Here is a 25,891-nt window from a genome sequence, read left to right on the forward strand (position 1 = left end):
ACCGTCTCATCCTAATCGGTCTCTTAATTAGCTTCTCGGTGCGTCTTTTTCTTCATCTCTGCGTCTAATAAGTGTTAATTGCAGCAAAGCAACCATCAGGAATCATGATGCTGTCTCGCTGCATCGTTTTTAATCCTCTGAACACACACACACACAGGGCTCAGGGTTTGGTGCAGTCACTCAATCCGGGTGTGTGTGTGTGTGTGTGTGCCAGGCTGCATGGGGTCAGCTCAGTGGCCTCCAGCTGTTTGGACCCACGACACAATCAGCGCGTGTCTGCTGTGCGTGGTTAATCTGCTCCAGCTGTCAGGAGGCTGGATTAATGGGTTATCAGCATGACTCGGCTACTGATCAAGCATGAGTTATGTGGCCTGTGTGTGTGTGTGTGTGTGTGTGTGAGACAGGCTGGCTGTGGCCGATGAGGATTATTACAGTGGGTTACATAATGACAGAGTTCTGGTATCACTGTAACTTAACGTAAGCTGTGAGGGACGAGTGCTGGGGTTGAAGTTTAATCTCCTGCTCTGTGTGTTCCACTGAGAAGCTCTCGGTAGAGACGCGTTTCCTTGACGACACAAACGGCCCACCTTGAATTTTCAGGTGACCCTTTTTTTTTCCAGGTTCCTTCCCCCGGGAGCTTCCAAAATTGGAACGCGTCTAAGAGGTAACGATGAAAAATTCCAAGCGAGACAGAGATGTGAGCGCACAGAACGTGTAGGAGTGTCAGAGAAAACAAGGAAGGTCAGATCAGTTCCTGCACAGCAATTCCGCTCAGATCCTTCCTGCATTCCTCGGTGCAGCAGCATATTTTACAGCCCACGGCCCGGTCATGTGTTCTGTTCTAGCATGCATGTCTGTGCACGCGTGCGTGTGTGCGCGACTTTATTTGAGGGACCCTCTTCTCTCCTGAGTGATGTTTAGCCGCAATGTTTTAGGCAGAATGTGATGTTAAAAACACAAACATTCCGCTGCATTTCAAAAGGAATTTTGTGCCCGGAATTCTCCAAAGTAGAGTTTCCTCAGAATGAAGTGGTGCCAGCTGGTTGCTGTCGTGTCAAACCCTGGGTTTAGTTACAGCTCAGCGGGCTCTTAAATCCAAACATCATCAGGTCTCCGTGGACACGAGCGCTGTTGAAACGAGGCTGCGTTCAGCAAACTAAGCTCATAATGTCTGAAAGCACAAGGGTGGGGGGGGGGAGTTGGGATCTGGAGTGATTTCATCCACTAGAGATCCCCTCGTGAGTCACTGCTGCTCTTCTCACTTAACTACTCGCTTTGTTGCCTCATCAGTTCCAACACTAAAGAGGCTCGATCGCGTTGAGTTGACCAATAGCCAGAATTTCCGGGGATGAGGTCACCAGTTGAGCTTTCCGTGTCCTCCCAGTCAGCGCCTTCCTAACCACCGGTCAACTGGTTTGGATTTTGGTGTATTTCATCAACTCCTGGGGACCAAATGCTCAAAATTTGTCGCATTTTTAACCCTTTTAATCGCAGCCGTACGTGAGAAAGCAGCTAATGTCCAGCGGCAGATGGGGGCGGAAGGGCCCGGGACGGGAACCGGGTAGGGCGAGGAACTTTTAATTCACCTGTTTCTGCTCCTCCTGCACCGCTGAGAGCAAAAGCATGAAGGATTCTCCAGGCTCGGCCAGTCCAAGAGCTGACATCTCACTTGCCTTCCTGGGAATGTCGCTCAGTGTAGCAGCCAACGGAGAGCTGAACAAGACTTTTAATCTTCTTTGGGGACCCCCAGTTGGGTGAAGGGGGAAGCAAAGGGGAGTCAGATAAAGGTTGGCAGGACGGTCAGGGATGGGCTTGGAAATTGAGATTTGCACAACTGAACAAAGTAAAGGCGGGCGGAGGGGAAGGAGGGGAGGGGGGGCGGTCTTTATTCAGCTGCTTCCATGTGAAAAGAGAAGTGACGGGGAGGGAATGCGGGCGACGGGCTGGGCCCGCAGTGTTGCTGTGTGCCAGTGTCGCACCGTGTTGGCACAGAGACGCCATTGTCAGACGCTAACGAGCTGAGTGTGACTTCATTCTCCCTCCTCCAAATGAGCATCTGTTTACAGCGAGTGGACCCGGCTGAAAAAACAAGCGGACAGTGGAGAGACTGTTAGCCGTGATGTCACTGGGATGGTTATTCTATTAATCTGATCTATGAAAGATATCTTTATCTTTCAAATCTCAGTTGGACACGGAAGCATTTTAAGGGTCGAACTTCTCTCTTGTGTATTAATGATGTATGAGCTCACCTTTTTAATGCCGAGAGGCAACTCTACATTAACTTCAAGTGCTTTTAGGCTCATGAAGTCATTCATTTCTAGTAATTGTGCTCATTGATCGCCACTATTCTCTCACAAATCTGCTCATCTCACTTACAGTTTAAGACGGAGAGAAAAGGCAAGTCAGACAAAACACTGTCTTGGCCTTGAACGGAAGAGTGAGTCCGGGCATTGTTTGGACCCAAACCAACCACGGGCCTTGATTATAGTCAAAACTCAAGATTCCAGAAGTGCATCATGGGAGATTTAGCCCTTCAAAAAGACACCAAATCCTGTTTGCGGCCCAACGAATCTTCTTTGTCCTTTTACATTTGCCAAACACAATGTTGACGTAAGATATAGGACGAAGAACACGGGTCCGACCTCCAAGAAGTTCTGAAGGATCAAACGAGCAAGAAGATCTGAGAGGAACAAAAAGCTTCTCGTGAGACGTGATGTCAGCAGGATAATCACCATTCTGTGCTGCTCTAAAGCAGCATAACTCACATACCATAACGCCGCTAACGCCATATCTTTACGAACTCAGGAAATGTGCTCGTGGACCACGTGTCCTCTCGTGGATGTCACATGTCAGCCATCTTTTATGCAATTATGCATCGTGCACGTCGCTCATCTCATGCTAGCGACAGTCGTTTTGTACCAAAGTGCGCAGAATAATCTATAATTCTCTGTCCTGCACGGATCAGTGACACCGGTTATTCATTTATGGGAGCTGCTCTGTCGGCACTTTAACTGTAATGAAGGTCAGACGCTAAAGCTTCCAGACCTTTATGGTGGAAAAGAGAGCAGTTAGTGCGTTTTAATGTATCTCTGAATGGGTTCCAGAGCATCTGCAGCAATAACACTTGGACGAAAGGCGCGGGTCACTTCTGCCTGGGGGCCGTTGACCTGTAAATGATTGATGACTGTGTGACTCATGAGATGAGGCTCATGGTTTTAGAAACGCGTCTCCTCCAAGACCCAACGTCCCGGATCGGATCTGTTGTCTGAATTTAAAGGCTCCTCCCTCCAACTACATCCATTTTTCATGTATAGTTCATACAATCAGGAGGTCAAACAGTAACAATTGAGGTTGATCAGAGCATTAACTATAGCCCCACAGTAACCAGCAGCCTAATTTAGTCTGATAATATATATTAATATATCAAGTCACAATAAGTACACAAGCTTAAACAAGACTTTAAAGGTGTCACCTTTGGTCTACTTTAGTTCTGAAAGCAACAGGAAGTGTGTAAGGCTCCTCCTGTCGCTGTGCTGCTACTTTGAAAAACCAAACAGGTGTGTTTCTCCTCCGACTTTTGATATTTTAGCAACAACGATAACACAACATAAGTTTCCATTTCTGCCCCACTGAGAACTACCTGCCATCTCAGAGAGCAGGGGGAGGTGCTGGTGGAGGGAGTGATTTAAATCCTTCAGACATGGTCAGTCCCATGCAAATGTGTCACGGCCCTTCTGGCCCGACAGGATCGTCCCTAAACGTCTCCTGACCTCTGTATTGGGACGTGCTGATTTTATACAATTATTTGTAATTAATGCATTGAATAAGTGCTCGCATGTGAGGAATTCATGTAATAGAACCGTTGAAGCCTTTTTAAAGGTAATCAGAAAGGCCAAAACCTCAATTAGACTTTATTTAATGGATATTGAGCAGGAAATTCCCGCCAGCATCCAGCGGCGTGGGCGCCTGCAAACATGCAGAGCTGGGTTTTAGATTCCACCTTATGGAAATCTTTCAGTAAACATATGCAAAACTGTCAGGCAGAAGAAATTTACTTACTAGTGTAACGTCGTGTTTCAGGCCCCGTCCTTTTTTCAAGAGCTCGGGGGTGAATAAAGGTATCACCTTCATCAACGTTACCAAGGGGAGAACATTCACTATAAATTAGTACTAGATCTGTAATGTGTGCAGTGAATCAATGTTAAAATACCTAAAATAGTAAGGGAGATGTAATGACACTTTGAGGTGGCATTTTAGGCCTATTGCTGTGGATGTGTGCACGCCTGCTTTGAGGGGGGTGTGCATTTGGTCGTGAGATGATTAATTTCCTGTGATGTCAGGCAGAAGTGAGACTTTTTACCATATAGGGATACAACTGGTGGGGAAAAGGAAGAGAAAAGAAGAAGTAGCAAAGCATGCCCTCTCAAGTCTGGATTTGTTCATGGGTGAACACTGAGCCTATTGCGTTTACTGTAACCAGCTTTGGTTTCCTGTTTCATTGAGACATCATTCACACAAAAAGCCTCACTGGGGACCTGAAACAATAGCAATAATAATAGTGGTTGCATCTCTTGGTTTATCTTAAGAATTTATTTGTCAGTTATTTATCCTGTTTTGGCCAGGCGGAACAGATGAAGGGACCTTCTAGCCCTGTGGTTTGCTGAAAGTGGTGCAAAGATTCGTCGCTGCTGTGCTGTTTGCAGGAGGCTGTTTGACTGATGTGGCAGATGTCTGCATGTCAACCACACGTTCAGCTGTGTCAGCGAGGTTTCATTGACTATCCTTACAAAGCAACACACCCACCTCACTGGATTCAAAAAAGTAATCCACATGCCCTTAAAAGGTCTTTTTCAACAGCTCACCGTTTCTGCAGCACGAAGTCTCTCTGCGGCTGTCCGCGAGCGCCCCCGAGCGGCGGCGAGCAGAATAAGCGTTTAAAACTCATTCAGACGCTTTCCTCAGTGTTGTGAAGGAATCTCAGACTTTAGGATGTGCGGAAAAACTAAATGAGGAGGTAAAAATGTATTTCTACTGTATAGTCAATTCACTGTCTTGAATACTTCTTTCACGTTGGTGTGAAATACAATTAGGTGTTAGACACAGGCGTATTTTCATTATTCGAGGGAATAGAATTCGATTCGAAATGAGCAATTTATTTATTTGTTTGTTTGTTTTTAATCTAAACAATCATCTTCGAAATTGTATTTCTTAATTAACGTTTTCGAACCGCGTCTGCCGGATCGTGTTCGTCAGTAAGATGTTGTTCTTGAACGTAGCCCTGAGAGGCGGGGCCAATCGCGACGCTGCTCTGATCTGATTGGCTGATCACGCCCAGCGTCGCTGCTCGCGGATCCTCCACCAGGAAGTTTATGTTTCTCCTGCAGATGAAGAACAGAAGAAAACATCACCATTCTTCTGGAAAAGGTTGGCGATGCACTCATACAAACGTTTGCATTCGTGCAAAAATCTGTGAAAACAAAATGTGTTTTAAATATGCAACATCTGCTGTTTTGTTTTTGTTTTTTGTTTTTAAACTAATCGACTGATACTATTCCATATAGTATATTGGAGAGACCTTTAGTGAACCTGGCTATGTATGTCATTTTAAATAAATTAATAACGAGACCACATTTTTCAGACCATTAAGTCGAAGCTCTGTAATAATCTGTTTATTAGCACTTCTGTGATTTTTGTCGCCAAAATCGGCCGTATACATTTTATTGTTCGACGTATTTATATATATGTATGTGGTAACGTTGCTATAGTGTAACATTTTTACTCTTAAACACTCTTAAACACTACTGACACCGATATCGTGTTTAGCCTCGGGTGAGTTACTCCTATAGGCTCAGGGTTTTACACGATCATGGGGCCAAATTCGGGGCCGACCGACCACCAATTAGTGGCTTTTGAGAAGAAAAAAAACGATCACGTGAAGGAGCAATATGTCGATTTAAAATAACTTGTTTATCTACTCTATACGCATGTGTACTGTTGAGGATCAAGAACTATTCTGTACTCTTTTGATTAGGCCAATCTTTGATAATCTTGGCCCCAAACTGACTGCATGGGATGATAAGGCGAAGCATCCATGGGGGCTCAGGATTGACCAGATATAAGTCCAAAGTTCAATCAGGACAATCCAAACTGATTTGAAACAGAAGTAATGGGCGAAACCACTTAGTGAGAAATCACTTTGATGGTATTAAATTACATTTCTGTAACAATTCTACTGGTCTGTCCCCATCGCCGACCTGTTTGTATTTACGATTCCAAAAACTTTATTGTCCATCACATGGTGACAGAGCTCCAAGCGCAACAAAGGCATCAAATCCCAACACATTTACATTATTGATTGGTGAGTTAGGACATCACGGTTGCATAAACAGCGAAGCTTTCGGCCTTCGTTTTTGCAGAATTTGCGTTTCGCAATTCCCGATCCGGCGACGTTTTGGTGACGTGAGCAGCCATGTTGGCGTGGCAGCGCCCTTTGCCTGAACGGGTCATAGCCACCATGTTCTGGCCCAGAGCCCGACATCAGTTATTTCTGCCTGGAGTATCGGTGGCTGGCGTTGACGGCCATTACGCGCACCGATACTGCGAAAAAGACCGGTATCGGCCCGATACCGATACCTGGTATCGGATCGCCCATCCTTATAAATAAATCCACCGAGTCCACTTCTTGCAAGCAATTATAAACACAATGAAGAGTAACATCATTACATGTGGAGTTTAAGATAAATTACACTTCATTCTAATAATAATATTATGTGTTTGTTAACAGTCAAGTGTTTGTAGGACTATAATGGGCAACACAGAGAGCGTGGCGATGCAGAAGCGGTTGGCTCGTTTCCAGCCTGAGGAAAGACCTGAGGTGGAAGGAGTATTTGATAGACTCCAAGCTGGTGCTGGCGGCCCTTCTGGAGCTGCTGGGACAACACTAACTCTAGAAATGCTGCAGGTGTGAATGATAAAGATGATACAGATATGGTCAACGATGACAGATCAATATATCAAATGGAAATATCATTTTCCAGGGTTCAGTAGGTAGGGTTGCTCCAGACTCCATGGTGAGGAGGGTTTACCAGTGCATGTGTAATATCAGCCTTGGAGAAGCAGCATCTCCGGCTCCTGGAGCGTCTCCAACCTCTGCTGCTTCTGGAGTTGGAGTAGTTAGAGAGCAGCTGGTTATCTTCCTGGCAGATACCCTGCGAGGGACAGCAGAAGAACGGGCTCCTCTTGTTCTGACCATGATCCAGCCGGGAGCAGGGGCTGCAAAGTGTCATCAGGTTGCAGAGGTGAGCAGATGGAAGATTAAATATGGAATCAGTGCATCAGTGGTTCATCATTTATCATATGTTGGTCTGAACAGATGATTTCTATGAGGCATTCTCTCTTTTTCTAGTTTGTAGAAGACCTCATTTCATCTGTAGTTCAGATTCTGGTCCAGAGCGGGCGTCTGCAGGGCTGGCAACCAAAGAGAATGGGCGATATGTCCTCAGGTGTCAAAATCATGGCAGAACAGATGTGTTCAGAACTGAAAGCCACAGGTAAGGCAATTTAAAGGGAGGTGTAATTTGGTTGAGGAAACATTACTGTTGATAATCAGACTGTGTCACCCCTCAGATAATGGCGAGTGTGATCTTTCCTGTCTGGAGGACTGGATCTTTAGGACTTCTCAGGTATCGTTGTACTTGGAAATGCTGGTGAGCGAAGGCCTAAACGTATCACTGAGCGGCCGGGTAGTCCCCACCCTGCTGCCCCCCTGTAGAGAGACCCACTGGAATGAGCTCAGCTCCCTGCTGGACATTCCCACCCTCATGTTTCTGGCACCACAGGTCAGCATGTCAATGTCCAGGTGGAAAACACAAGCAGGATCATCTTTGTACCACTCGTCCGCGTTGTTGTTCACGTCGATCTGCTGCTGCCTTTAGTTGCCAGACGGTGTTGGTGCTCCCTGGAGACTTTTGTTTTCAACGAGTCTCCATGGGGAAAGCTTCACCAGGATGATGGCCGGCTTGTTGAACCACGGGCCAACGCTGCTGCTCATCAAAGACACAAAGGGCCATGTTTTTGGGGGCTTTGCTTCCCACGGTTGGGAGATCAAACCACAGTTCCAGGGTGAGACATCAGCACTTTTTGTCAACTCCCGTAATCTTATATTCTTATTAAGAGAACACTGTAGCATCAGCTTTCTTGACTGGCCCCCATTCCTTTACACACAATAGTTTTTTTAATAATATGCAATAGAAGTGTTGCCTTTTATGTTGGTAAATGTATTAGCGAAGCTTGTGTTCAGTGTAATTTCCCACTGCTGAACAGTAGGTTTGATATCCTGTTGTGTTATATATAATCTGTGTGCAGGTGACTCCCGATGCTTCCTGTTCTCTGTATTTCCAACACTGAGAGTTTATTCAACGACAGGATACAATGAGCACTTCATGTACCTCAACCACAATCAGCAGACCATGCCGAATGGACTGGTGAGGCAGTTACACCCTTTATGACAGGGCTGTCCGGTCCTCCGGGGTGGGAGATCCAGCCCGGGATTTCTGCCCAACCGGGGAGACTTTCACCTGGGAGGACAGAAAACCCGGCGGGATTGGAGGCCTCAAGGACTGGGTCTGGACACCCCTGGCTTATGATGTGGTGTTTTTATTGTAATAAAGAGCAGCATTTATGATTTTAAGGGCAGTGTAGTTTATTTAAAATATGTCAGATAACTATAAATTAGATGTATAAGTTTAGGTTGAACCAGGTCCAAGTGGAAGTGTGATGGGGAGCAGGGCAAGGATGCTTCAACTGGTTTTCACATTAGCAAACTAGCTTTTTCACACAGTACTTAATATATTTTCAAGACCTGACAGGAGGTACGTTTCCACAGTGCTTAAACTGCAGTGTTGCAATGTTGTGGATGAAGTAATGCAACTCCACAACAGACTGTTTGGTGGTTAGGCTGTGGCAGCGTTGGTCCTCATTTCCTGTGACTCGTTTGTGCAAAAATACATTTCATCGTAAGCTTTTAGGTGTTTGAGTTGAATTCCCTCTCAGGCACTGGTGATACGTCAGGTGTGACAACCACACATGCACATCCCATTCAACTGTGCAACCATAATACTTGTGAACTTCATAGTAATATGATGCCAAAGGACTGATGTAGCCAGGTACTGGAATCAGGATCAGGATTATATAAATGACACTGGAACCTCAAACTGTTGTCATAACGACGACCCGGCTAAGATTTCTGGTCCTGAATCCATCCGTCTGTTGTCACCAGGGTATGGGTGGTCAGCACGGCTACTTTGGCCTGTGGCTCGACAGTGACTTCGGCAGAGGTCACAGCCGTGCCCGACCCAAATGCACCACCTACGGCAGCCCCCAACTGTCCGCAGAGGAAGACTTCAGCCTGGACTCGGTGGAAGTGTGGGCGGTTGGAAAACCTCCGGTACCAGACGATGTAGGTCAACCTTATTTCATTGATTTATTTATTAACCTTTAATCATTAACAGGCAGCTGAAAGTTGGTGTCCTCACAGAGAATCTCCATCACATACCAGCAATTTTCACCACGGTTGTGTTTTCTTGTGACAGGATGAGGGGGGGGTTGGCAAAAGAAGCATCCTGGACATGGATCCAGAAGCTCTGGCCATTATTGAGATGACAGGGAAGACTGTGCACAGCCAGGGACTCAGGGAACCAGAGGATGACTAGGACCAGTGAGGAAACCCTGGGAGATGGAATATGAGACAACCCAAGAAACCCTTTAGATCAAAGTAGGATACACTTCAACAGATATGAGTTTGTTCATTAAACTATGAGCCTTTTCTAAATGAAAAAACATTAAGTTCACCTTCTTGTCTTGAATTTTTTAGATGTTTACTTAACACGGTGTTATGAGGATCTGTAGTTGTTTGTTAGGTTTTTAAATGAAAGCTTTAATCACAAGAATTTTTGTAAAAGAATGCAACAATCAATGCAAAAAGGGCCGTATGAGTGATTATTATTGTAAGTCTTATTAACAAACCAAGCCAGGGGGCGATCAAGTCACCTTTAGGCTTGGAGCAGCTAGAACAAAGCAACCTGAGCCACAACTTCTGTATTATGTAGTTTCCACACCGCCTGTGTGTTGGGTTGACCCCGCTTATTACCTATTCCCCCGCTTTAACATGAGATGATTGTGTGTTAGATCAAAAATGAAGGAAGTATGTGTGAAAATCAATGGTCTGTTCATGTGTAGGTAATAAAGTCTTTAGAAACACCACCGCGGCGTCTCACTGTTTGCTACTTTGCCTGTGTCACGCATGCAAATCGGTTATTTTACAGTGGTTGTCATGGTTTCATAAAGAATGCTTGCGTTTGAATATGGAAATGATTTTTGCCGCTTTATTTCCTCTTACATATTCTCAATAACAGCATCTTGTTTCAGACAACAGATAGTAATTCATTTTAGAGCTCTTTAATTTACATGCATAACTCATTCACTCAGTTTAAACTCCTTTACAGCAAAGTTGAAACTCCTTTACAGCAAATTAAGGGTTTACTTATTGTGCAGAAGTATATAGTTATAGACTGTGACATGATAAAGCTGTATGTTCCTGAATGATAGTTTAAATGTGCTTTTTTTCTTTCTCCTTCCCCCAATTTGTTTTACGAAGCAACTAACTGATCAGTTGACAAATTATTAATTCAACTGACTAATCATTAATTTTACTAGTTCAAAATCTAGCTATTCCAAACGACAATGCAACTTCAAAAATAGTCTTAACGCAGGTATTTGCTTTGAAATACAAATACATTTATGACACTATTATCCCCGGTATATTTTAGGTTGACACAGGATGTGATGGCGTCAAAATCGATCCCCTGCTTGCACATATCGGTCACTTGCTGCTTGCAGCCTTTTGTCAAGCGCTCTCTGCTCCTCACAATAACGCCTTTATTTTCACACTGACAAACGTTCCATCCCGTCTGCAGCCTGGAGTCCCTTTTCGAGCCCACTTTGCATAGATCCCCTGCACGCTTCCGGGTCTCTCTCTCTCTTTAAACTATAAGCATCGCCTATAATGCAAGTTAACTTTTACTTCCTCGTACACGCCGATAGAGGAACTGACCTTTTTGCGGCTGGCAGAAACAGTCCATATCTCCCTCAGCTTCATTTCATATTTATTTTAAAAAATCATGATCGGATAGAAAACAGCAGCATCTTTTCTTTGAAGCGTTCTGGATTCGACTTCTTCTTCTTTTTCTTTTTTTTTTTTTACAAAAAGGTAGGCGTTTTACTTTCCTACAGTGCTCCTTTTACTCCTGTTTTCGGCGTGTGTTAGACGCTGTGGCGTGACTGGGGTAAGAAGAGGGGAAATCCGCTTTTTTTGGCAGATGAACATCAGCCCTCAACCGTCCGTCAGTCCACATCTGCGCGTCCAACATCTGTCAGTGTCCGTTTTAAATCCACTTGAATTTACTTTACAAAATCCGAATTATTGAATGTGTTCCAGCAGCAGGTGACATGTCCAGTAAATGGACACGCATGTTTGTCTTGTTATAACTGTGATGATGTTTGTAACAAAAGAGGCTACTGGCCCTGGCTAGAGCCGCTTTTGCCTATCAGGAGCCTTTTCAGATAAAGGTCTGCACCACTGTTTGGTCCTGGCAGCTAAACAGGGCTCAAAGGAAGTTAGCCGAGTTTAGCAAGAGCAGGTTTCATTTCAAAATGTTTTCTCATCCCAGCCACAAACTGAGGAGCCACAAAGTTTGATCATTCTATGCATAAAAGGGTGTTTTGTTTACTCTGAGGGGGGTCTTCAGATCGTTTATTTCGTCCAAGTAGCTTTTGCAAAGCCTAATGAATACCTTGAATTCATAAATCATTATCCTGATATGGAAACGTGATATAGTTTGACACTGCGAAGATAAATGACCCAAAATTAGTTCAACATATTCATTTAAAAAAAAGTCGACAGAACAGAAAATACAACAGACATGGGGTGTATGGTAAGAAAATAAAAGCACTGTTAAGTTAGGTGTGTTTTTAAAAAAGAAATTCCAGCAAATTTAGTGTTTTGTGCCCAGAGAACATCACACAGAACAAGCTTACAATCAAAGGTGTCATCTGTTCACAGATGTGGAAATTTGGCGGTGTGATCCGTTTACTGCATAACGAAGCTAAAGGTTTTAGCCGGTATATAGTAACCATCATTATCAGTCTCTTCCCCCACATTATTCTCCCATTTCTTCTGGAATTTGGTCATCGTCATACTGAAAATGATCACCTTGTTAAGACAAAGTTAGCCTCTTTTGCGACCAAATTAAGTTTTACGTTAATCCACAGTCGTGATTGGAACGCTTGTTTGTTTTATATTTCCTCTGCCAAATCAATCCATTTCCAAATCATTTCCTTCTGCCAGCGGACTAATTTGATAGCGAGTGATCGTGTTCTCTCCGACACTGACATTCGTATGACTCTTTATTGTAGTACTTGACACGCGTGCGTGCTTTATCTGGCGCATACTATATATTTATCATTGGACTTAATATTGCCATTGGAAACTGTACGAGTCAATAACAAAGTGTAAAGGAGAGGACCTAGAACTAGACCTAGTGGAACCCCTCAGACACCAAGAGTTTTCTTTGCTGGTATTTCAGGAACACCAGTTGTTAAATGTTCCCTCCAATAAGTCAAAGGGCAGCCTAACAACTCCATTTGCCTGCAGCACACACACACAAACACACACAAAGCATTTCAAGCCGTCAAAGTTTAAACAATCGACCGCGATGACTGTGACTTTAAATCTGACTCCATCCCGTAGTTCCACAAAGCTCTTTATGAACACTAATCTGCTTTAGCAGAAGGTTCTTCTTGTGCATTACTTGCATAAAAAACGCACAACGCCCCGACAAAACACTAGCAAAGTTGGCTATAATTTCAGCCGTCCACATGCTGTTTCATGCCACCAGTGAACAAAAAAGTAAGCAGTTCTTGTAGAACCAGTCAAGATGTTTATTGATTGGTGCTCTGCTGGTTTACATGGCATATTGTTTTAGCTGGTGTCAAATTGTGGTGTAATTTCAAATGAAAATTGCCTCATGTCGCCTGTAATCCTGAGATGAACTCCTCCACCACCGTGTCACAACATAATAGGGCGTAATATTGGTAAATTGGGGTGTGAGTGGGGTGAACCCCCAGGGACGGAGCCTTGAACTGGGCCATCACCGACAAGTGATGCAGATCATTTCTACATGTCAATCTAAAAGGCACAGAAAGACCAACATACTTTGCGCTGAAGTTGTTTCCACTTTAGAATGATGTCCTCTTATCTCAGCTCAACTTCTTATCTTAACTCCCTGACAAAATGCTGATGAAACAGTTTGAAAAGGAAGTCTCATGGGAAGGGTTTTACCGTCTTTTTCTTACTTATCACTTTTTATCGCATGTATGTTTTCCTCTTTTCATTTGTGTATCCAACTCAAAATCATAAAGAAATAAACAACACAAAATATTCAGAAACGGAAAGAAATAATAAAATGAAATAAACAAAGCTTAAAGGCAGCGTTTGGAGGGAAAGTATAGCCCCAGGAAGGTGGAAGGTGGGATAAAACTCCCTTCTACCAGTCTGACTGGTCATCAGACGCACCTTTTGACATTTGTCGGCTCTTCTTCTGAGTCAACTGCAGGTGCTGGGCCGACCGCTGGAGTCTCAGGGTAAGAAGAACCCTCTGTAGCCTGAATAGAGTGAGGCTGATCTGGGTGCTGGAGATGGAAATCCCAGAGAAACAGCTCTCTTCTGGGCTGTAGCCTTTCCTGTCCACCAAGCACTGAACAGCAACACGGTGGAAGGAATGAAACGGGGAGGAGCCCATGGAAGAGCTGGAGACAAGGGACTCCTGTGGACCTACTTAACCCTTGAGACATGAAAGCTGGGATCTATCAGCATGGAGATTCCTAGATGGGGAAAGGGCTGAGGAACTTAGGAGCAAGCTTCTTCGATTCCACTTGGAGTGGAAGGTCCTAGATGGAGAGCAAAACCCTTTAGCCAACCAGATAGTCCAGATCATTGATCTGGCGGTGGGTTGCTGTTTCTGGTGTAGCGGTCCACAGACTGCAGGAGGGTGATCAAGCTTTTTTAAGATGTGCGACCATGGTACTGGCGGTACTGGTGGGGGCCAGAGGAGTCCTGCTGGTGCCTGATGCTTTGGCTTGTGTTGATGGTAGATGTGACAGACCTCAACAAAGTCCTGATTATCCTCCTCTAATGTGGACAACCAGAAACGTTGCTGCAGCACATCACCATTTACTGGATTCCTGGGTGACAGGTGACCTTGGACGCATGAGGCCACTCCAGCTTGTCTGGGATTGATTGTCAGGGCAGGTGGGAGGCCTTTGAAGAACACTCAGTAGAAACTCTCCTCGATGTCCCAGGTGAGGGAGGCCATCACACAAGGAGAAGGGAGGGTGGTCTCAGGAGTCTAAACTTAGTCCTCCTTGTGAAAGAGAATCTGGTTTGATGTTTCTGGAAAAAGAGAGAGTGAAATTCAAACATGAAAAATCAGGCCCATCAAACCTGACGAGAGTTCAACCACCTAACTGCGCTGAGATCCAATAATGTCATTGCTCAATCACCAATTTAACAACTAGTTGTTCCCGGTTTTCAGTGGCGTGGGCCTTTCCAGAGCCGTAAGTGCGGCAGCGATAGAACTAAAATTCTGTAAGAAAGTGGTGCAGTTGCTTCCTGGACTCAGGGACAGGCCACACAGTGACGGTTAAGACCTTGTTGGGATCCACATGGAACTGGTCCAAAAAAAGAAGTTGCTGGCATGGACCTTGCATTTCTCTGTTGTGACAGGAGGTATAAGTGGCCCTCGGGGTGGTGAAGTTCCAGAGAGGGCTGGTGTGGAGGTGGCTTTGGCTTTGCTGAATACCTGTCGATAATTTTGTTGCCCAGCAGGAACAACCGTGAGTTCCTGAGGGTGGTGGCAGAGGCCTCAAGGCCTCATTGTTTTTTCCTAAACAGTCTCCCATACATCATCTATCTCTCCCAAACACACCAACACACACAGCTACGCACACACATAATTGAGTAAGCCTTGTCCTAATCATCTTGGTCATTGGTATTTTCATTCTTGTTCATAAACCCTGCTGTAGAAATGGCTGAACGGGGGCAACAAGGGGAGATGACCGATTACAAGAAGATTCTGATCAAGCGGGACTTGGAGATGGGTGCAGTCATGACGGTGTTCCGACAGAAAGCGGAGCGGCTCACTGTGCAGGTCATCATGGAGACCCGACAGGTGGCTTGGACACGCACTGTGGACAAGACAGACGGCGTCTGTGAGTGTTTAAGAGGGATTCCAAAATATCTCTTGTTGGTAATCGCTGACTTTTATATAGTATTTGTTTATGACGGAATGCCAGTTAATATATCATGATATTGTCTTTTAAAATATTAAACACTCTCATATTGGATGTACAATGTCAACCACTTATATTACCGGATTATCTAAGTATCTTTGCGAAGGCTGTCAGTGCTTCACCGTGTGCACAGTAGCGACGGCTTGCTATCAGGCCCACCGTTATCATCGTCTGTCTACCGCATGTGCTGTCGTTTAGTGGACCTGTTTGAGATCCGAGAGATCCGTCCTGGAAGGAACTCCAAAGACTTTGAGCGATTTAAAGATGGCAAGGACAAACATGATGACAACGCCTGCTTCACAATTTTCTATGGCTCGCAGTTTGTTCTCAACACACTCAGCCTCGGGGGTGAGATCACAGAGCACTTTTTTAACTTTAAGTCTATAAACTATATTATCAGTATTATAATTAACTTGATGTAAACTTTTTTCGTGTTTGTTTTTCATGCAATAAACTAAAACCAGACTGAATGATTTTAACGTAGTTTTTATTTTAGTGGGTTTACCTGATCTGTCGTTGAGTAATTTCATGCAACAAATGGACCCACTAATGTTAGCAAAGAGAATTGTTGTCAGCCCATCGCCTCATTTTGCAGTTGATTCTGTGGCCGAGGCGCAAAAATGGCTGACAGGACTGCAACTGTTGTGGAAAGAGACACTGGAGGCTCCCACTCCAGTTCTTATTGAGAGGTACACGCTCAGAAACGCACACATTTGGGGGATATAAGATAATGAGGTTGACCTCTGTGTTACTGTTTCCGCAGTTGGCTAAGGAAGCAGATGTACTCTGTCAATCAGACAAAGACCAACAGGTACAACATGTGTATAAAGTCTGTTCCATGTTACAACATGTTAAAACCTGCAGGCGGTGCGTGGTTGTTGGTTTAGCTTCCTATCAAAATGAAAAAAAAAAATCCACAAGAGTTTTGAGGTCAGATATAAGCAGCGTGTCCTGTCTTTTTGTCTCACTCAGCATCACCGTGAAGGAGTTGAAGGCTCTGCTTCCTTTCCTCAACTATAAGGCCCCCAGCTCTCGAACACTCAAAGACAAATTTCAGGTAAAGGTCGTCTGTTAAAGCCCCGTCATTCCCATCAGTAGCATCTTTGTCAATGTCTCTGTCCTCAACTTCAATTAGCGATAGCAACAAGTTGCTTTTATTGTCATTTCATTTCATTGTTTTATTCTCTACTTTTTCAGGAAGTGGGGTCAAAGAAAGATCGCCTGGATTTCGAGCAGTTTCACAAGTTTTACAATCATATCATGTTTGAACAGAATGAGGTGAATGTAAAAGTAGGATTCTTTTGCTGGGAGGCCACTAAGATAATGTCTTGACACAAGCTCACATTCATGCATTTTGGTTTTAGAACTTTTAATCTAATATATGTATCTCTGATTTAGATTCTTGAGGAGTTCAAAAAGGAATCGTGTGCGTTTATTCTCGGGTAATCTCACGTTTTAACATTTTCGATAGATGTGATCTTAACCTACCCTAATGCCCTGATCTTTGATGTTTCCTGTTATTCTACAGTAACACTGATAAACCCGACGCTTCTGCCGTCATGCTTCATGATTTCCAGAGATTCCTCGTCTATGATCAAAAGGTGATTACTAGCAACAGATTATTTGTATTTCACACTCTTTTCTTTTAAATATAACATACCATGCTAAAAATTAGTGATGATTGAGCCTGGAAAAGGTTTGATATCCATTCAGCTATACATACAGTCCCATACAGTTATGGATAAGTCTGCTTCACTGGAAGGTTTTACTTGAGAGTTTCTATGCATCGTCTGCGTAGAAAATCACATTATGCCCTAAAATACCCTATTTATCGATCAGTTTCTACAATTTTATTAATTTACCTGGCATTTCTTTAAATCTGGTTACAAACTGAATAAAATCTGAGCAACTGGAGACCATAGAGAGGAATGGTTGATGCTCTGTTGAATGACTGTGACATATTGTTTTACAGTGGCCTGCTATCGCTAGCCACTCTTTTAATAAGAGTTGGAATTTACCACTTCTATAATTTTAATAGCGGAGAGACCCAGCTATTATTTGCATCATCGTACATCTTGCTTGGCCTCTCAGGAAAGCTGGGCTGCTGATTTGAACCAGGTCAGAGAACTGATGTCCATCTTCATCGACGACACCATGAGAAAAACCAACGACCCCGTGTTCACCGTCAGTGAGGTATTCTGCCCTTTGCTGTAACTAGAATAAACCTGGTTTTCTTTTAATTTACTGTGGGACCTTCTCTTCTTTTAGTTCCTCGGTTACCTGTTTTCAGAAGAGAACAGTATTTGGGACAAAAAGTTTTCTGAGATCAGCTACATAGACATGAACAACCCTTTATCCCACTACTGGATCAACTCCTCACACAACACGTCAGTTATTTAGATAAAGCTCCCTGCACAACAGAAAGTGTGTCACGATTTTGGAATGAGTCTTCTGTGTTTTCGTTCTTCTAGATATCTGACTGGAGATCAGCTTCGTAGTGAATCATCCACAGAGGCTTACGTGCGAGCTCTGCGTCTTGGATGCCGCTGTGTCGAATGTCGGTATATTTATTTTTACTTGTGTTTCCTCAAACTAACACAGGATGTTACACACATCTTTTGAGACACATTATTTTTGTTTTTCTTCAGTGGACTGCTGGGAAGGACCCGGGGAGCCAATCATTTACCACGGTTGGACCAGGACCACCAAAATCAAGTTTGAGGATGTGGTCAAAGCCATTAACGATCATGCCTTTGTTACATCAGAGTAAAAAAAACTCACACCACAAACTCTCAGCCAACATTGAGATGCTTGAGTATTGACATTAAATCTATGTTGCTGGCGGCGCGTCTCTCCCAGGTTTCCAGTGATCCTGTCCATCGAGGAGCATTGCCCTATAGAGCAGCAGCGTCAGATGGCTCGGATTTTCCGGGAAGTGTTTGGAGACAAGCTGCTGACGGAACCCGTGGAGATGATAGCTGAACAGCTTCCCTCACCGACACAGCTGAAAGGAAAGATCATACTTAAGGTGGGAAATACGTGTGTGTCAGAGGAAATGACAAAAAGCAGAACCGAGCGCTCCAATCTGGATTTACTTTTGTTTTCTATGGAGGTGTTCGATTTATTAAAGGCCTTGTCTTTGTGCAGCACAAGAAGCTGAGCGTGGAGGGAGGAGGAGGAGGACCCATTAAAGACTTCAGGAAGGGGCAGAAACAGGGAGATCTGCAGATCTGGGATCCTGTGGACAGGGTAATGGGGGAAAGGGTTCTGTGTCCAGCTACTCTTAGCGTCCTTTTTGCAGATTAATGTTACAACTTTTTTATTCCCATTTCAGCAATGGAATAAACACTACTGTGTGATCTCTGATGATAAGCTGTATTATGCAGAGGAAGAAGAGCAAGAGGAAGAGGATACTCAGAAGGTAAAGGACACGGAGGTGGTTTCAGTTTTTAAATTTCAACTTTTTAAATTTCCCATGGGGCTAAATCTTGAAACCAAACCAGTTGAACATCAGCAGAAGTAGCTGCTCATCAACAGCTGTTTCCTTCTCCTTTTCATTGCTTTGCCTCATGGTTGCATGGCTCCACTCCCCTTCCTTCCCCCCTTTGTAAATTTGTAAATGTAATGTAATGTATATACTATAGTGTACAGTATAGATGTAGCTAGAAATATGTACATGTGCCTATTTTGAATACGATCTCCATGTCCATCACAGTACCAGGACCTGCACAGTACGGAGCCCTGGTTTCATGGTCACATGAATGGGGGAAGGCAAATGGCCGAGCGGCTGATCTACGAGTACTGTGCCGAGACGGGGGGACGGGACGGGACCTTCTTGGTCCGGCCCAGTGACAGATTTGCTCTAAGCTATACCCTGTCCTTCTGGTACAGTCTCAGATTCTCTCCAATTCAGGATTTTTCACCATTTGTATTTTTACAAACTGTATCTGCAGCCTCGCTCGTTCTTTTTCACGTGTTTTAGGCGTGACGGACGGGTCCAGCACTGCCGCATTCGTACGGCCTCACAAGAGGGACGCTTTTACTATTATCTGACGGCAAACCTGCACTTTCCCAGCTTGATTTCCCTGATCCAGCACTACAGAGAGAACCCACTACGCTGCCAGGATTTTGAGCTGCGTCTCACTGATGCTGTAGCACAGCAAAACCCACATCTCCACGAAGGGTCTGTCGTACCAACTAACCCCAGTGTCCCATAAGCTTCAGGCTAAAATCAATCATTTCCAGTCATTCATTGATACATCTATACCATGCAAACTAGGAACTAGCTGAAAGTATATTTTCTTTGATTATACCTGAAACACATTGAAGCCACTGGAATGTGTTGCAATGAAAGAATAGAGTGTATATTATCGAAGGATATTTTAATCGAAACCTGAGAAGGAAAATTTTGGTGTGGCATGATATATTTGATCATATGCATGTGGTAGCATTTTTGCTAAGTCACTATTTTTGGGAACACAACATTAATCTGCTAACTAAACTAAACTAAACTAAACATCCGCTAACTAAAACCAAGAGAAAATAATAAAATACTCTTGCAGACCAATGTTTTTGTATGTATTTTTCAGGTGGTTCTACAGTAACTTGAGCAGAGGGGAGGCAGAGGATTACCTGATAAAGATTCCCAGAGACGGAGCCTTCCTGATTCGGCAGAGAGAAGGAGAACCGGACTCTTTTGCCATCACGTTCAAGTGCGGTGGCACTTTAATCTTTAATTCTATTCCCTTGAAATCTTCCTCTTTTTTTAACCGAGTTGTTGATGTAATAGAGGCGATGGTCAGGTTAAGCACTGCCGGATCCAGAAGGAGGGGAAGCGCTACCTCCTGGGCACCACGACAGACTTTGAGAGCCTGGTGGAGCTCGTCAACTACTACAGAAAGAAGCCGCTGTATCGGAAGATCAAGCTACGTTACACCGTCACGCCCGAGCTCGTGGAGCGCTTCAGCACAGTAAGTTACTGTGACTAACCCTCTGTAACTATGCAAACACATGTCAACTATGGATACTATAATGAACTATGGATATTATAATGCTAATGTCTTACTACACGAACGACTGGTATGAATGGGTAACCCCAACCCAAACCCTAATCCCAACCCCATTCCTAAACCTAACCCCAACCTGATTCCTAACCCTAACCCCAACCCTAACCCTAACCCCAACCCCATTCATAAACCTAACCCCAACCTGATTCCTAACCCGAACCCAAACCCCAACCCAACAGCCACAGAAGGAATCTATCTATCACTATTTGATGTAGTTTCTTCATTTTAGCATACGATCCCTACACTTTTATCTGGCACCACATTTTCTTTCAAAATGAACTGTATTTACTCACAGTTGACAGTTTATAGCTCGTAATATTTAAGTTGTTTAGAGTGTTGTAAGGAATGGTGTGTCTAAATGTGTGTCTGCGATGGATGGATGGATGGATGGATGGATGGATGGATGGATGGATGGATGGATAGGTGGATGATGGATAGATGGATAGATGGATGATGGATGGATGGATGATGGATGGATTAATGGATGGATGGATGGATGGATGGATGGATGGATGGATGGGTGGATGATGGATGGATGGATAGATGGATGATGGATGGATGGATGATGGATAGATGGATAGATGGATGATGGATGGATGGATGGATGGATGGATGATGGATGGATGGATGGATGGGTGGATGGATGATGGATGGATTAATGGATGGATGGATGGATGGATGGATGGATGGATGGTGGATGGATGGACGGTGGATGGGTGGATGGATGGATGGATGGATGGGTGGATGGATGGTGGATGGATGGATGGGTGGGTGGATGGATGGATGGATGGATGGGTGGATGGATGGTGGATGGATGGATGGATGGGTGGATGGATGGATGGATGGATGGATGGATGGGTGGATGGATGGGTGGAGGATAACAGAAGACTCTGCCTTCCAGGGGAAAGATTGCGCCTCGCTGTACTCCAAGATGTACGTGGAACCTAATGAAATCGAACCCTCTCTGGTTGGTTCCCCCCCAGTTTGTCAGTTTCTTTTGTCTTTCTTTTTTTGCGAATCCCTCCTCACCTCCGCTTGTTTTCTGGCCTCCAGTCTAAAAGTGTCGTTCGAGCCCTGTACAGTTACCAGGCCGCACGGCCGGATGAGCTCAGCTTCAGTAAGGGAGCGTTGATCTACAACATCTCCAAGGAGAACGGCGACTGGTGAGCGCCTACAGGCAGACGCGGGGCTGCGGTTTGGACCTGTACCGAGCGCTTTCCTTTGCTTAACAGGTGGAAAGGTGACTATGGTGGAAAAGTGCAGCATTTCTTTCCAGCCAATCACGTAGAGGAAGTCTCCAGAATTACAGCTCCTGAGTCCAGTCAGCAGGTGAAGTTCTGCGGTCGGATTCCAGCCGTGCACGAGCGGCGCGACCGTAGGAGTTAAACTTTTATGTTTTAACGCAGGACTTGGACGACAACCCGCTGGGTGAGCTGTGTAAGGGTGTCATAGACATCTCCAAATGCAACATTCTAAACTGTGAGTCATTTTGATACTCACCAAGCCTCACCTATCCATCGGCTTCCCAATGATCACTTCATCACGTGCATCCGTATCTGCCCCCCCCGATATCCAGTGAAGAACGGCAAAAATGGGAAGCTCCACGTGTTGACCCTGCAGGACCTGGAGGACGACAGCCTGCAGTTTGACCTGTCTGCTGAGACTCTGGAGGAGCTGTTTAAATGGTACCAGGCTGCCTGGGACATCACCCAGAGAATGATTAGCAAGGAGTACAACAGGCAACACGAGGTGAGTGCTTCCTGTTTAGTGGTCACATGGGTTGAGGCTAAAGGGAACCGAACACACACTGTTCAGCCACATCTGAGAGAGGCTGGTCGTGTTGGGCTTCAGCAACCAGGAAGTGACCCCCTTTCTGTCCAATCTCAGATCAGACAGCAGGTGGAAGTGGAAAAGAAAGAGGAGGTTGCTATGGAGATGTCGGACCTGGTGGTCTACTGTCAGCCGCGCAGCAAAGAGAAAGACCGCTTTGGTAAAGGCACACAAATGTTGTTGGGCACCAATAATGTGAGTAAAGTCCTGCCCAGCTTTAACTGGGACTCTGATATCCTGTGGAATGCACAGATTAAAGATTGACTCAACAAGAACACTAAAACCATTCAATTTCTTCGGTTGCTAGGTCACTATTTGACATGTAAATGTAGATCCATCACTTCTAACGGCACCGGAATGTCAGATTAGTCAGAGTTTAAAAAAAAAAGTGAGTCTGCGTTCTTCTCTGCCCACAACTCAGAGGTGTTGAACAAACAGGACATGATCTATGTATCACCGTTATAGATTTTGGTGGTGTAAAACCTGCAGGTTATTATGGTCCCAGTCAGGTGACCACCAGTGTCAAATGGTGCAGCAATGTGTTGGGATCATTATTCCTCATTCTTCTCTGTGCCTGTGGGTAAGAGAGGGTCATAAACGGGCACCTGATCCAGTCCTGGGTCGGGAGAACCGGCATTTGGTGCTATGTACCTCTGTGTGGGATGTTCTCCATCCCCCGGATGGTGAGATAGAAAGTTCCGGCTTATCTAATATCGACGCTCATACAGGAAAAAGGAAAAGACAAGCTGAAAGTTGTTATTCTTACTCTCAAGCTAGCTTTCTGCCGCTTTCTGTGTCTTTAAAGACAGCTACAGCTACAAAGAGATCCGCTCCTTCGTGGAAAACAAGGTGCCGGGAAAGAGCCGCACCAAAGAATTCCTGCTGTACAACCGCAAAGCGCTGAGCCGGACCTATCCCAAAGGTCAGCGCGTGGAGTCCTCCAACTATGACCCGTACCCACTGTGGGCCGTTGGCTGTCATATGGTGGCGCTCAACTTCCAGACCGCAGGTACAGCCGGCAACGACTCCTTTAGAAGCTCTTGGGGGGCATCATTGGGCTCCTTTGGTTTAGCAAAACTGTGATCTATACGATTTCTGTCCACCTAAAAAAAAAAGGGGGGGGGGGGGGGTAATTATTGTATTACAGGTATATCAGACATGGCTAATCGCATGTGTTTAATAGTGGTTCCTTTTTTCTAATTTTTTGAGCCGGGGATTTTCCTCTCCACATTTTCCTCTTTCCACTCCACTTCCTCCCAGATAAATACACCCAGCTGAACAGCGCCCTCTTCAGTCTGAATGGGTGCACAGGTTACGTGCTGCAGCCGGAGGTCATGCGCTCGGACAGCTTCGACCCGCTGCAGGAGAAGAACAAACTCCAGTACATCATTGACGTCAGGGTAGGCATTGTGACAAGTGCCTCCGTGGCGTCCCGGGTGCCCGATTGCTGATCCGTCAGTGTGCTCTGCAGATTATTGCTGCCAGACACCTCCCCAGGCCTGGCCGCAGCATCGCCAGCCCGTTTGTGGAGGTGGAGCTGTGTGGACACACGGAGGAGAAGTTTAAGACCTTTGTCTATCGTAAGGAACCCGCCGCTGTGGTGAACATGAACTGCAGACACGTGTGAGACCTCCGCACTGCCTCCCACAGGTGATAATGGTTTGAACCCAGTGTGGAAAGCCCCGGCAGAGCCCATAACCTTCAGAGTGTACGAGGCCGAGCTCACCTTCCTGCGCTTTGTGGTCTACGAGGAGGACATGTTCTCAGACCCCAACTTTCTGGCTCAGGCCACATTTCCTGTTAAAGGAATCCGCTCAGGTTGAAACGCGCTTCACTAAACGCAACGTTGCGGGATGTTTAACGGTGTATAAATGATCCATTTCTGGGTGACAACCAGAAACCGGGTCTCAGAGTAGACTGGACCAGACTTGTTTGGGTGTTTCATCAACAGGTTATCGCTCCGTTCCTCTGAGAAACGGCTACAGCGAAAAGTTGGAGCTAGCCTCTCTGCTGGTTCACGTCGATGCGAGGCCAGCTGGGGTGAGCAGTCGGGGGGGGGGGTCATGGTGCCGGTGGGGCGTCTGTATCTGTCATAGAACCTTTCTTTTCTTTCAGAGAATGGAGGAGGACTTGTACTCATCCTCTAGCAACCTGAGAAAGAAGTCGGATGTCAGCAGCGAGCCGTTCCTGTACGACACGCACACCAACCTCCAGCACCACGCCCTTCCCCGCCAGCAGAACCACCTTTCAAGAGAGTTCAGCACCAACGAGAAGCAGAGGTCAGCGCCGGCCTCGCAGCGTGTTGGGGTTCGACAGCATCGGCAGCTAAATCAGCCCAAGCAGCACAAACCCGTCTTAAATCAGTCTTCCTAAAGAAACGCCGTTCGTGTTAGTTTCTTTGCCTTTAAATGCTGATCTTTAGTGACTAAAGTAACTAATAAATAATTATAAAAATACATTTGATGGCATTAGAGGTCATTGGGGGGGGGCTTGGTGGACAAACTACACTACTAAACACACAAAATGAGGCTTTTCTCCATTATTTTGCCCTTTTAAAACTTCAAGTACACATTAAGGCTTTTTAATTGCTAATATAATATATAAGTGTGAGAAAGTTGCTCAATTGATTCTTGCTTTTTTTTTTGTTCTTCATTTCTCAGGATGAAAGAAAAGAAGATAAACAGCAAGTTCTGATCCCAGACATGGGGCGTCTCATGGGTGACATTTGAGGTCCAAAACAAAAAGCTCTTGTTCCTCTTTGATTATTTATTTGGATTTTCAAACATGGTCTCGGAAAGTTCCGTTCAGAGGGGATGCGACTCCAAAACCTTCCGCAGGAGTCGACGATGGAAAGTGCAACATAGCAAAGCTGTTATGTTTGTGAAGTGACGCGAGTTTCAAAGACACAGTCTGTATTATAATATTTATTTCCATTTCAGATTTCCATGTTTCTCGTGGTGCAACAGGAGCTGATGTAAAATTCATAGAATTTCTTCTGAAATGTTAAAACAAACAATGAGGATGAGTAAAAAAAAAGGGGGCGGCCGTGTTTATCAATGCAACATTGTTCTGTGATGTTTTATGCTTCTTTTAAGAGTGTCAAATTAAACAGGAGTCATGCTAAAGAACTGCATATTTTAACATCTACGTACGATCTGTATTTGTATATTTTTCTTTCAATAAAGAACATTTTGCAATGTCAAATGATTCTGACAATGCTGGAAACAACTGTGACAAAATTACATCGATTCTCTTTATCAATTTCATGGATTTAATGTCATTGAATTAGCATAAATAAACAGAAAATGAGGACAAATGTTCTTTTTTGTGTCCTGCTTAAATTGTATGAAAAATAAATCTTCCTTTGAGCAGAATTAACTCAAATAATGCCGATTAAGAGTTTATTAAAATTTTGGTGATGTTCCAGATTCCAGAGAAACTTTAATCTTTGATCTTCCACAGAAGGCCAGCGGCTTTGATCACATGGTGCCCTACTATATTACTATATTTTGTAGCTTTGTGTTACTATGGCCTATATATACTATACTACTGCTGTTAGTCACTATATATGGGGAATGTTCCTGCTTGGC

General features: G+C 44.7%; 2 protein-coding genes across 4 annotated transcripts; both read left to right on the forward strand.

Moving 5' to 3' along the window:
• Positions 1 to 4,909: 4,909 nt before the first annotated feature.
• On the forward strand, positions 4,910 to 10,261 carry meak7 (MTOR associated protein, eak-7 homolog). Of its 3 annotated transcripts, none has more exons than XM_029842377.1 (10): positions 4,910 to 5,014; positions 5,277 to 5,424; positions 6,785 to 6,961; positions 7,038 to 7,298; positions 7,406 to 7,550; positions 7,627 to 7,838; positions 7,935 to 8,121; positions 8,365 to 8,483; positions 9,278 to 9,457; positions 9,591 to 10,261. In XM_029842377.1, exons 3-10 carry the CDS (start codon positions 6,806 to 6,808, stop codon positions 9,708 to 9,710), a joined length of 1,380 nt encoding a protein of 459 aa, XP_029698237.1. In that variant the 5' UTR covers positions 4,910 to 5,014; positions 5,277 to 5,424; positions 6,785 to 6,805; the 3' UTR covers positions 9,711 to 10,261. The 3 variants fall into 3 exon arrangements, with proteins under 3 accessions (XP_029698237.1, XP_011605120.2, XP_003967063.2); XM_011606818.2 differs by having other exon boundaries at positions 4,915 to 5,014; positions 6,799 to 6,961; XM_003967014.3 differs by lacking the exon at positions 4,910 to 5,014 and having other exon boundaries at positions 5,269 to 5,424.
• A 587-nt stretch (positions 10,262 to 10,848) lies between these two features.
• plcg2 (phospholipase C, gamma 2) lies at positions 10,849 to 25,617 on the forward strand. Its single transcript, XM_029842375.1, has 33 exons — positions 10,849 to 11,266; positions 15,139 to 15,324; positions 15,604 to 15,753; positions 16,001 to 16,094; positions 16,169 to 16,216; positions 16,378 to 16,462; positions 16,603 to 16,683; positions 16,804 to 16,847; positions 16,934 to 17,006; positions 17,497 to 17,598; positions 17,674 to 17,792; positions 17,877 to 17,962; positions 18,054 to 18,171; positions 18,265 to 18,433; positions 18,553 to 18,654; positions 18,740 to 18,826; positions 19,121 to 19,290; positions 19,388 to 19,588; positions 19,995 to 20,117; positions 20,195 to 20,375; positions 21,373 to 21,438; positions 21,525 to 21,634; positions 21,704 to 21,800; positions 21,878 to 21,950; positions 22,048 to 22,220; positions 22,359 to 22,461; positions 23,107 to 23,310; positions 23,562 to 23,701; positions 23,773 to 23,881; positions 23,952 to 24,119; positions 24,253 to 24,341; positions 24,417 to 24,580; positions 24,962 to 25,617. The coding sequence occupies exons 2-33, from the start codon at positions 15,141 to 15,143 to the stop codon at positions 24,993 to 24,995; spliced, it is 3,747 nt and encodes a 1,248-aa protein (XP_029698235.1). The 5' UTR covers positions 10,849 to 11,266; positions 15,139 to 15,140; the 3' UTR covers positions 24,996 to 25,617.
• Positions 25,618 to 25,891: the final 274 nt, after the last annotated feature.

This window comes from Takifugu rubripes, chromosome 9 (genome assembly GCF_901000725.2).
Source record: "Takifugu rubripes chromosome 9, fTakRub1.2, whole genome shotgun sequence".
NCBI lineage: Eukaryota > Metazoa > Chordata > Actinopteri > Tetraodontiformes > Tetraodontidae > Takifugu > Takifugu rubripes.

What these genes read in the sequence shown, in the direction of transcription:
- meak7 (XM_029842377.1), top strand. Translation starts at nt 6,806, where the DNA reads ATGGGCAACACAGAGAGCGTGGCGATGCAGAAGCGGTTGGCTCGTTTC. An exon ending in TAACTCTAGAAATGCTGCAG is followed by an intron (nt 6,962 to 7,037) that starts GTGTGAATGATA and finishes ATCATTTTCCAG; the next exon opens with GGTTCAGTAGGTAGGGTTGC. An exon ending in AGACCATGCCGAATGGACTG is followed by an intron (nt 8,484 to 9,277) that starts GTGAGGCAGTTA and finishes TGTTGTCACCAG; the next exon opens with GGTATGGGTGGTCAGCACGG.
- plcg2 (XM_029842375.1), top strand. Translation starts at nt 15,141, where the DNA reads ATGGCTGAACGGGGGCAACAAGGGGAGATGACCGATTACAAGAAGATT. An exon ending in TCGTGGAGCGCTTCAGCACA is followed by an intron (nt 20,376 to 21,372) that starts GTAAGTTACTGT and finishes TCTGCCTTCCAG; the next exon opens with GGGAAAGATTGCGCCTCGCT. An exon ending in TGTTAAAGGAATCCGCTCAG is followed by an intron (nt 24,120 to 24,252) that starts GTTGAAACGCGC and finishes TTTCATCAACAG; the next exon opens with GTTATCGCTCCGTTCCTCTG.